At 37.7% G+C, this 12,424-nt stretch overlaps 1 protein-coding gene across 3 annotated transcripts in view; it reads right to left on the bottom strand.

The window, feature by feature from the left end:
• UBA6 (ubiquitin like modifier activating enzyme 6) overlaps positions 1-12,424 on the bottom strand; it is a 105,108-nt gene that overhangs the window by 83,427 nt on the left and 9,257 nt on the right. For all 3 annotated transcript variants that reach the window (XM_064285752.1, XM_023555094.2, XM_010595706.3), the window contains exon 2: positions 11,493-11,549. In XM_064285752.1, coding sequence (XP_064141822.1) covers positions 11,493-11,549 — 57 coding nt within the window. The remainder of the gene's footprint in view (positions 1-11,492; positions 11,550-12,424) is intronic.

The raw sequence follows: 12,424 nt of genomic DNA, 5'->3' as shown, positions 1-12,424 counted from the left end.
TTCCCAGTGCTGCTTTCTTGGTGGTATGAGGTCCACAAACTCTCTGCTTGCTTCCTTTTCCTTTTATCTTTTGAGAGATAAAAGGTGGTATAGGCCACACCCCAGGGAAACTCCCTTTACCTTGGATCAGGGAGGTGACCTGGGTAAGGGTGGTATTACAATCCCACCCTAATCCTCTTTAACATAAAATTACAATCACAACACGGAGGAGAACCACAGAATACCAGGAATCATGGCCTAACCAAGTTGATACGTATTTTTTGGGGGACACAATTCAATCCATGACAAGTGCCTTAATCCTTAAAGTGACATCTTTGCTTTTCAACACTTTAAAGAGGTCTTTCGCAGCAGATGTGCCAGATGCAATGCATCATTTGCTTTCTTGACTGCTGCTTCCAAGGGCGTTGATTGTGGATCCAAGGAAAATGAAATCCTTGAAAACGTGAATCTTTTCTTCATTTGGTTGCTTATTGGTCCAATTGTGAGGATTTTTGTTTCCTTACGTTGAGGTGTAATCCATACTGAAGGATGTAGTGTTTGATCTTCAACAGTAAGTGCTTCAAGTCCTCTTCACTTTCAGCAAGAAAGGTGCGTCCTCTGTGTATCATGGGTTGTTAATGAGTCTTCCTCCAATCCTGATGTCTCATCCTTCTTCATATAGTCCAGCTTCTGGATTATTTGCTCAGCATACAAACTGAATAAGTATGGTGAAAGAATACAACCCTGACACACACCTTTCCTGATTTTATACCACGCAGTATATCCTTGTTCTGTTCGCAAGACTGTCTCTTGGTCTATGTACAGCTTCTGCATGTGCACAATTGTTTTGGAATTCCTATTCTTTGCAATGTTATTCATAATTCGTTATGATCCATACAGGTAAATGTCTTCCTGGTTTTCTCTCCTTTCAGCCAAAATCCATCTCACATCAGCAATTATATCTTTTGTTCCATGTACTCTTCTGAAAGCAGCTTGAATTTCTGGCAGTTCGCCGTCAGGGCACTGCTGCAACTGTTTTCGAATTATCTTCAGGAAAATTTTCCTGGCATGTGATATTAATGATATTGTTTAATAATTTCCACATTCTGTTGGATCACCTTTCTTTGGAATGGGCACAAATATAGATCTCTTCCCGTTGGCTGGTCAGGTAGCTGCCTTCCAAATTTCTTGGGCACAGACGAGTGAGCATCTCCAGCACTGCATCTATTTGTTGAAACATCTCAATTGGTATCCCGTCAGTTCCTAGACCCTTGTTGTTTTGCCAATGCCTCCAGTGCAGCTTGGATTTCTTCCTTCAATACTATTGGTTCTCGATCATATGCTACCTCTTGAAATGGCTGAACATTGACCAATTCTTTTTAGTACAGTAAATCTGTGTATTCGTTCCATCTTCTGATGCTTCCTGCATCATTCAATATTCTGCTCATAAAAACCAAACCCAGTGCCGTTGAGTCAATTCCGACTCATAGCAACCCTATAGGACAGAGTAGAACTGACCCACAGAGTTTCCAAGGAGCACCTGGTGGTTTCGAACTGCTGACCCTTTGGTTAGCAACTGTAGCACTTAACCACTAGGCCACCAGGGTTTCCAATAGAACTCTTCAAAATCGTAATGCGAGGCTTGAATTTCTTCTTCAGTTCTTTCAGCTTGAGAAATGCTGACTGCGTTCTTCCCTTTTGGTTTTCTAACTCCAGGTCTCTGCACATTTCATTACAATACTTTACTTTGTCTTCTTGAGCTGTCCTTTGAAATCTTCTGTTCAGGTCTTTTACTTCATCATTTCTTCTACTCACTTCAGCTACTCTGCGTTGAAGGGCAAGTTTCACAGTCTCTTCTGACACCCATTTTGGTCTTTTCTTTCTTTTCAATGACCTTTCGCTTTCTTCATGTATGAAGTCCATGATGTTACTCCACAACTGGTCTGGTCTTTGGTCATTAGTTTTCAATGTGTCTAATAAATGGATATAATTGTTGAAAGACACAAAATATCAAGGCTCACTCAAGAGGAAACATAATGTGAATAGCCCTTTATCTATTTAAAATGCTGAATTTGTAGTTACAAATGCCCACCCCCTCCCCCCCCCAAAAAAACAAACCAAAAAAACTCAAAGAACAGATAGCTTCACTGGTGAATTCTATCAAAATTTTAAGGAAGCAATAATATCAATTCTATAAAACTTTTGTAGAGTTTGAAGAACTACATCCCAGATCATTTTATGAGGTCAGCATTATCCTGAACCAAAACTAGACAAAACATTCATAGGCCAAATATTCCTCACATACATAGATAAAAAAATCGACAAAATTTTGACATATATACATAAAAATACATAATGACCAGATGAAATTTATCCTAGAAATGCAATCTGTAAGACTGGTATAATAATTTAAAACCAATCACTTGTAATTCACTGTATGAAGAAACTTAAAAAAAAATTATGATCACCTCAACAGATGCAGAAAAAGTATCTGACAAAACCCAACATCCATTCATGACTTAAAAAAAAAAAATTCTAAGCAAATTAGTAAGAGAAGGGAACTTCTTCAACCCAATAAAGGGCATCTGTGAAAAACCCACAGCTAACACCATATTCCATGGTGAAAGAATGAACGCTTTCTATCAAACATCAGGAAGAAGGTGAAGCTGTCTACCCTTGCCATTTCCATTCAGCACTGTACTGGACATTCTAAGAAGTGGAATAAGGCAAGAGAAAAAAGAAACAAAAGTCATCTAGACTGTAAAGAAGGAAGTAAAACTGTCTTTAGTTTCAGGTATTTTATGTTTTGACCTATACATACATACCTATGATAAATTTTAATTTATAAATTAGGCCCAATAAGACATTAACATTAATAAAATAGAACAATTATAATAATATACTGTAATAAAAGTTATGTGAATGTGGTCCCCAGGTGGATGGAGCAGGAAGGCGTGAGATTTCATCATGCTACATATTAAACATTTTTGGATCACAGATGACCTTGAGTAACTGAAACTGTGGAAAGCAAACCAAGCATGGAGTACTGGCATAAAGACAGACATAAAAATCAATGAGATAGAAGACTCTAGAAATTAAGCCACAGATATACAGTCAATTGAATTTTGCCAAAGGTACCCAAGCAATTCAATGCAGAATGGATAATCTTCAACAAATGATGCTGGAACGATAGGAGAGATACATGCCAAAAAAAAAAAAAAAAACCTTTGACCCTTAATCACACCATATATAAAAATTAACTTGAAATGGATCACAGACCTAAATTCACAAGCTAATACTATAAAACTTCAAAAAGATAACATTGGAGAAAAATCTTAGCATCTCTGAGAAGCATAAACATATTTAAAATAGGACACAAAAAGCATGAATTATATAAAAAATTGCACATCAGAATTAAAAGGTTTGTTCTGCAAAAAAAAACAAACAAAAAACCTGTTATAAAAATTAAAAGACAGGCCACAAACTAGAAGAAAATATCTGCAACCATATATTCAACAAAGGACTTAAATCTAGGTAAGAACTCTTAAAACTAGTAACACAACTTTACCAAAAAAGGCGGGGGCGGCAGGGGAAAGGGGAGGAAAAGATTTATAGAGATGTTTCACCAAAGGAGATACATGGATGGGAAAGAAGCTTACAAAAAGATACTCAAGGTCATTAACCATAGGAAAACCCAAATTATAAGCATAATGAAATATCACTACACACCCACCAAAAAAATCAAAACCAAACCCAATGCTGTCAAGTTGATTCTGACTCATATACACCCACTGAATGCCTAAAATTAAAGACTGACTACACTAGGTGTGGAAACCCCAGTAGCATAGTGGTTAAGAGTCATGGCTGTTAACCAAAGGTTGGCAGTTCGAATCCACCAGGCGCTCCTTGGAAACCATATGGGGCAGTTCTACTCTGTCCTATAGGGTCGCTGTGAGTCGGAATCAACTCAACGGCAATGGGTTTTTTATTTTCATTAAATATTTGTTTAACGAACAAATGTAGAGATAAGAGTAGCTTTAAAGAAATAAGGTAACAGAATATTATAATAGTGCAATAGTGCTAAATGCAGCAGGGAAGAGAACAAAAGAGTTGAAATTAAGAGATGTTTAGACAGAAGAACTGAAAAGATTCAAAGGTTTAACTCATTTTGGAGAACTAGAAACAGGAAGAAATCTCAGATGACATCAAAGTTTCTAGCTTAGGTTACTGAATGGGTGTGGTAACAATTAGCTTAAAATATGGGAGAAGGGAAGAAGGGAAAGGGATTCAACAGTATCTGTAGGAGTCCCTGGATGGTGCAAAAGATTAAGCACTTGACTACTAGCTGAAAGGTTGGTGGTATGAACCCACCCAGAGATGCCTTGGAAGACAGCCCTGGAGATACGCTTACAAAAGGTCACATCCTTGAAAACTCTATGGAGCAGTTCTCTGCACACATAGGGTCATCCTGAGTTGGAATTCACTTAAAAGCAACTAACAACATTACTGAGCACTACTTTATGCTGAAAAGTATTTTATGGTAACAGTTTTTACATAACATTTTTAAGAATAAGACATTTTTCTGAAAATATAAAAAACACTATTATTCCCATTTATACATGAGAAAACAAACAAGCATAAAGTTTAAATAACAAGTTTCAGTTCACATAAATACCAATACTGAATGTGACTATATGTGTTTGTCTCCAAAGACCATGTTCATTTTAACATACAAAAAAATGTTTTTCTAAGTAGTAGATAATTGGTGAACATCTACATGTTTTACATCTAAGTTACCCCTAAACATATAAAAATGTAGGTCTGGAGCTTGGAAAGAAACTAAACATCACTAGTGTACAAAAATAGCTAAAATGAGAATGGATATGAACTAAAAGAAAAATCCTAAAGAACCTGGCATATATTGTGCTGGTAAAGCAAAAGGAGCCCAAGAAAAAGTCTGAGAAGGAAAATCATAGGAGCAGAGGCAAATCCAAACACATTGGTACTCCAGGAGTCAGAAGAATTTCAAGAAGGGAAGAGTCAATTCAGTTACACATTGATAAAAGGCCACAATAAGAAAAGCAACAATCAAATTTGGCAATTAGAAGGTCATAAGGCATAGTGGTTAAGTGCTACGGCTGCTAACCAAAGGGCTGGCAGTTCAAATCCACCAGGCGCTCCTTGGAAACTCTATGGGGCGGTTCTACTCTGTCCTATAGAGTCACTATGAGTTGGAATTGACTTGAGGGCAGTGGGTTTGGTTTTGGTGGTATCATGGATTGAATTACATCCCCCCAAAAATGTGTGTATCAACTTGGTTAGGCCATGATTCCCAGTATTGTATGGTTGTCCTCCATTTTGTGATTGTAATTTTATGTTGAGAGGATTGGGGTGGGATTGTAACACCACCCTCACTCAAGTCAGTTCCCGGATCCAAGGTAAAGGGAGTTTCCCTGGGATGTGGCCTGCACCACCTTTTACCTCTCAAGAGATAAAGGAAAGGGAAGCAAGCAGAGAATTGGGGATTTCATACCACCAAGAAAGCAGCACCGGGAGCGGAGCGTGTCCCTGCACCTGAGAAACTCCTTGACCATGGGAAGACTGAGGTCAAGGGCCTTCCTCCAGAGCCGATAGAGAAAGCCTTCGCCTGAAGCTGACACCCTGAATTTGGACTTGTAACTACTTGACTGTGAAAAAATAAATTCCTCTTTGTTAAAGCCATCCACTTTATGGCAGCACTAGATGACCATGACAGGTGGTAACTGTGAAACTGTTCTAGCCTGTAAAAAGGGTAATAAGTAAAAATGCAGAAAGAGGATTTCCTGGAGTAAGTTGTTGAGAGTGATGTGGAGTTCCCTCCCCTAAAAGACAAAAATGGGTGGAAGTGGATTACTTCCTCCTCATTTCAAGACAAATGAGAGAGTTTCAAAGGGGAGTAGCATAAGGACCAGAATGAGAAGCTGTAGCTAAATCAACCTGAGATGGTGTCTTAGTCATCTAGTGCTGCTATAACAGAAATACCACAAGTGGATGGCTTTAACAAATAGAAGTTTATTCTCTCACAGTCTATAAGGCTAGAAGCCCAAATTCAGGGCATCAGCTCCAGAGGAAGTCCTTGTTATCAATCTTCCCCTGGCCTAGGAGCTTCTCAGTGCAGGGACCCCAGGTCAAAAGGACATGCTAGCTCCCAGTGGTGTTTCTTTCTTTGTGGTATGAGGTCCCCCTGTCTCTCTGCTGGCTTTTCTTTTTTATACCTCAAGATAGTTGGTCTTAAAACAAACTTAATCTTGTGGATTGAGTCCTACCTCATTAACATAACTGCCACTAACACCACCTCATTAACATCACAGAGGTAGGATTTACCACACACAGGAAGATCACATCAGATGACAAAATGGTGGACAATCACACAATATTGGGAACCACTGGGGACATAATTCAATCCACAACAGACAGCAGAACAGAAATAAAGGAAAAGAGCTGTAGAGCTTGGATGTCTGAGTGTTTCCATGAATTACAAGTGGGCAAGTTGAGAAAAGCCATTCTGGAGTTATTTCTGAAATATTTTGAAATAACTTTCTGGCTTGTTGGAGAGATAAAGTGAACTACCAAAGGTGGAGATCAGCCAGAAACCTAGGGGTTGATGGCTGCAGTTAAAAGCAGAGGCCATAGAGGAAATATCATCTCTATCACAGGAACTGCAGTTGGAGCAGGGAAGTATCTTAGAAGCTCAAAAAAGAAAGAGTGAGTACATTTATTAGTCTAGTCAACTGCAACCAACCCCAATGATCATGACCCAGACCATTAAAACTCTAAGGGATGGTACTCAGGTGTTGCAGGCTAAATAAAGGCCCCCAAAGATAGTCAAATCTTAACCCCTGGATCCTGTAAATGTCATCTTATATTGCAAAAGGGATTTTTGCCAACGTGATTGAGGATTTTGAGATGGGGAGATTATCCTGGATTATCCAGGTGGGCTCTTAATGTAATCACAAGTGTTCTTTTAAGAGGAGAGCAGAGGGAAATCCAACTACAGAGAAGATGGCAATGTGAGGACTGAAGCAAGATGTTACTCTGCAGGCTTTAAAGACGGAGGAAAAGGCCACATACCAAGAACTGTAAGGAATGCTGCTCTAAAAACCAAAACCAAACCCACTGCCATTGAGTCCATTCCAACTTACAGTGACCGTATAGGACAGAACTGCCTCACAGGGTTTCCAAGGCTATAATCTTTATGAAAGCGGACTGCCACATCTTTCTCACAGGGAGCAGGTGGTAGGTTCGAACCGCCAACCCCTCAGTTAGCAGCCGAGTGCTTTAACCACTAGAAGATAAAAAAGGCATGGGAACGGATTTCCCCCTAGAAAGACTCTGGTCGACCTTGAGTTCAACCCAGTGGAACTAATTTTGGGCTTCTGGCCTCTAGAACTGAAAGAGAATAACTCTGTGTGTTGTTTTAAGTCGGCAAATTTGTGGTAACATGTCATAGCAGCCATAGGAAACAAACACATAGGAAACAGGCATCGGTATTTTTAAAAAGCTAACATGCAGCCAGAGTTGACAACCACTGGAATAAACACAGGTTTTGCTACCATTATGATGGTATTACACCTGTAGACCCAGGCATGCCCCGATTCTGCTTTGATATTTACCCCTCTTTCATACAATGATCCAGTGATCTCTATGCAGGTAGCTATATGTGAGAAGTAACAGAAAAAGAGACACCAGAGCACCATTTTACTATTAGCTAAATTAGCCCTAATTACCTCCAAGGGAGGGTGATTTGGTAAAAGTAGAGTTAGAAAACCACGGCTAGAGCCCTAAATCGGGGCCCATTATATTTTTTCAGATAAATTTCAGGTATAGCAGGCTCAGGCACAGTTTCAGAGGTAAAGAAAAAAAATGGCCAGATCTGTAGAGTAGGCCTGAGGCTAACTCACCCAACAATTTGCAGGCTGTAAAGACATAACCAGTAAAGAGAGACCTGGCTCAGAATGCCATAGGAGGCAGTTAAAAAAAAAAAAACAAAACTATTTAAGATTGTGTGAAAAAGTTCATATTCAGTTGACTAATAACTATGATGAAGCTTAAGGGTGAGCAATAAGATAAAAAAGAAATTTGTTCAGAAAGGCACTTTGTTCAACTGGGTATTGACATTGCTCTAAAATATCTCCTGCTCATGCATATATACAAATATTAAAAGCTTATTATTAGTAGTAAAAATTTGTAGATTTTAAAGCATTACAGTTTTGGCAGTGCAGTGGTTAAGCACTTGGCTGCTCGCTGAAAAGTTGGCGGTTCGAACATGCCAGCTGCTCCTCAGGAGAAAGATGTGGCCATCTGCTTTCCTAAAGCCTTGGAAATCCTATGGGGCAGTTCTACTCTGTCCTTTAGGGCTGCTCTAAGTCGGAATCGACTCAACAACAATTGATATGGTTTTGGTTTGGCATAGTTTTGAAGAAATGCCTAATTGTTTACAAGTAATTATAGTCTGACACTCAAGTTATTCGTGTCTGGGAAAAACCTCTGCACCTAAAAAAAAGTAGATATTAACTAAATTTCAATTAAGTATCTAGGAAGAAACACACAACATTTATGGACCTTACAAATCTCAACATATAAGATGCGGAAAAGTTACACTTCTTTAACGTTTTGGTAAAAATAAATTTCGTATATCTGGTCTGTTAAAGTAATACTTATTGGCTCAAAATGCCTTCATTCCAGAGAAGAGAGACACTTTTCTGTTTTCCTATCCTAGCTCTCAGAATTTTACAGATATAAAAGATTGTCTTACTATAGCTCCCTCATGTCAGAATCCAGCAGACGGGAATGTTATACCTTGCCCTGATTTGGTTTTTGTCTAAGTATGAAATGCATAGGTACCTTCTTAGTATCAGTATCTACTGTTAGTACTTTAAAAAAAGCATACTTCTTTTCAGTCTTTTCTGTCATATCCTTTGATTCTTGTAGTTTTGGTTCTTGTCTAGCTACTGAACCACCAACCCATCTTTCACCTTTGTGTATCTAGTCCTGGGTTACCGACAAGTCAATCTGAACCTCCTGTCTTGTTCTAGTCACTCAATAATCATTTAATGAGAATCTTGTAAGGGTTAGACACTGTGCCATGGTCCTTGACTTTGAGAAGCTCGTTGTCTGACAGTTTATAAACATGTAAACAAACACTACGGGACAATGTGAAGAGTGCTTTAATAGCAACAAAAATGAGGTGTTTTGGAAAAGATTAAAATAACTCAGGTAAAATATAACAGAATAGACATTTGAGTGAGTTTTAAAGAATAAGTAGAAGGTGCTTTTAAAGCACAAAAGGGCACTCTATGAAGTGGCAACTGAAATGTAAAAGTATGAGCTATGCTTGATAAAGTAAGACTCGTCTGCTATGCTCAGTGTAGTCACAGGAAAAAGTAAGTTGGGGCCATGTTCTATATGACTCTTTAAGCCATACTAATGCATCTGGACTTGTAGCAAGAGACAAAATGGTGAAGTCTATGGCTGTGTCAAAGAGAATGGAGAGAAAACAGAACTTCTGAAATCTATCTTCATCCTACCCCACCTTCATTCAGTTTATTCTGTAATCTACTTCCCTAACTAAACTCTTCTCTAAGCCGATCAGGGGTTATGTGCCCTCACTTTATGCTTTGTCCCTAAGATAAATCACTGCTCTGAATCTAACATAAGTGCACACTAAGCAGTAGACATTTACTTAAAATTAAAAACAAAACTCGTAAATCTTTAGATTCAGTAACTTATAATAAATAAATTTTTAAAATCTAGGAAAGCTGTTCTTTTTGGCGAAAATTTAATTTTGACTTTTGTAATGAACATATTTCTTTGCATTTCTACTAAAAAAATTTATAAGTAGTCAAGAATTGTTTTAGCAAACGCTTGTCTACCGGCTGAAAGGTTGGCAGTTTGAACCCACCCAGTGCACCTTGGAAGACAGGTCTGAAGATCTGCTCCTAAAATGTTACAGCCTTGAAAACCCTACTGGAGCAGTTCTATTCTGCACGCATGTGGTTGCCAGGAGTTGGAACTGACTCAACGGCAACTAACAACAATTGTTTTAGCATTCACTACTGCTACTCACACTAACTGTTGACTTTGTCCTTTATTATTTTTTATTGATTCCTACTCTATGATAAATTCTTAGGAAAGATTGAAATTTAAATAAGTACACTGGTAAACAAACAAAAATGCAAGCAGTCATGCATTCAAAGAGCAATCACCTACACCAAAAGATATTCTCTACCAGGTAAAAGAAAATGGCTCACTTCTAATCGTAACAGCTGACCTGCTATATTCTGAAACTTTCAGTCAAGCAAATTGCAGCCAATGTACATAGCAGTGTAAATGGAAAATTTAGTCTCTGACTGGGTATACTAAAAATTATGTTCATTAAATCAGCATTATAGGGCTGAGAGGCCATCAAATTTTTTTTTCACAAGGGTTATAACTAAATAATGCATAAAAGTAGCCAATGCCCTGTTCTTCCAAGGAGAGGCCATTTCTTATTCCATGAAGAACATGACCAAAATGACTTTAATAATAATTACAAATTAATAGTTTATACTTCTGAAGTATATTTTATAATCAGGAAACCATACGGTAAAACGATTTTCACATAAGCAAAATTAAGTGTTGGTTTTCCATCTCTTTTTCTAAATGTATAGCATAAATCAGGATTTGGAATCAACATACCCAGTAGTATATATTAGCTACTACGAAAGTGCTCATCATTAATTCTGAATTCCACATAAAAAAGTATAAAGAGGAATTCAATATACATAATGAGCCTATTCTTTCAAATTATACCTACGTAAAATCTATTTTCATGATTATACAGAGAGAAAATCTGACTTTTAAACTGGGACTCTGCTATCTTCCATACAAACAACTCCAATTACTAAAAAAAAATTCTTAGAAGTGATAGCAATGTATGTGCTTTTCATTTTTCCCTAATTCTAAAAACAGTACTTTCATTTCAATACCTTTTTAAAAAAATATATGGTTAATAAAAAGGTCCCACCAAATTTCATTCAAATCACAGCTCTTTATCACACAATACTTCTCCACTGTCTAGACACTACAAACATACAAAGCTGTTAATGAGCTTACCCCGAAGTAATCTTATTCTCTTGAAACTACTACACAACAAAATAAAGTGATACGCATTGTTTTCCATGAGACTGCTACACAATCAAGAACATAACTTACGTACTCATGTCCAAAACTTACATTTTTAGCGGGTAGCAAGTCATTTCTAGTCATATCACTTAAAACTAAAGACACTGAAACTTAAATATTAAAGCTTTCACACCACAGTAAAGTAAAAAAAAGAGGCGAAAAAGCAACAACCTTAATTTTCATTTGAGAAGACACTCTTAGATATATTTGCAAAATTCTGCATAGGCCTAATGGTATCTTCAAATAGAATACTGCATTACTTGAGAACAAAGAATGGGGAAAATACGTTTCTGTTTCTATGAAGCTCTTACCTGTATAATGCATCATCGATTTCCATAGATTCTGTTGACATGATGGGTAAATTTGTGCTGAAAACAAAAAAACAAACTCATAAGAACAGGTATGGTTATTAAACATTCATATTCTATATCGTAACATTTGATTGTACACGGGATCAGAATCACATTACTAAAAGTTTTACAAACCAAAGATATTTTATTGTCCATCACTTTACTTAGATTTTAAAAAAGTGTTGAAAGTACATTCACTGATAGCTTGCCCTGTACTGCACGTAATAAGATTATAGTCCTTATTGTTGCAGGCTGCCATTCAGTCCACCCCAACTCATTGTGATCCCATGCAAAATGGAACAAAACACTGCCTGGTCCTGTGGAATCCCATGACTGGTTGAGGTTCCAACCTTTATGAATCTTAGGATTTTCATTGGCTGACTTTTGGAAGATCACCAGGCCTTTCTTCCTAGTCTGTCTCAGTCTGGAAGCTTCACCGAAATCTATCTGGCATCACGCAACACACAAATCTCCATTGACAGGTGGTGGCTGCGCAAGAGGTATTTTGGCCAGGAATTGAACCTCCTACATGGAAGGTGAGAATTCAAGGTTAACTGTTTTATTCTCAGGTGTTGTTTCATCATTGGTGCATACATTCTGATGGATCAATATTTTAGTAATTTTGTTGGGAGTGCCTCATGAACCAGGTCTTAGCTTTCTTCTGTTCTCTATCTACATGGTCTCCCTAGATATAATCTCATTCAGCCTCAGGGAATTTAATACCATCCTTATGCTGATAACTAAATTTATTTCTCCCTGTTTCATTCCTCCTCTGACTTCCAGATATTATACACCTGCCAAAACAGTATCTGTACTCTGATGCCTAACTGGTATCACAAACATTACAAACGTTGTTTGCTGTGTGCAGCTGAGTTGATTTCTCAAGACATCTC

The sequence above is a fragment of the Loxodonta africana genome, chromosome 5 (assembly GCF_030014295.1).
Source record: "Loxodonta africana isolate mLoxAfr1 chromosome 5, mLoxAfr1.hap2, whole genome shotgun sequence".
Classification (NCBI taxonomy): domain Eukaryota; kingdom Metazoa; phylum Chordata; class Mammalia; order Proboscidea; family Elephantidae; genus Loxodonta; species Loxodonta africana.
The sequence above is the reverse complement of the archived record's forward strand: the minus strand, read 5'-3'. Positions and strand labels throughout refer to the sequence as shown.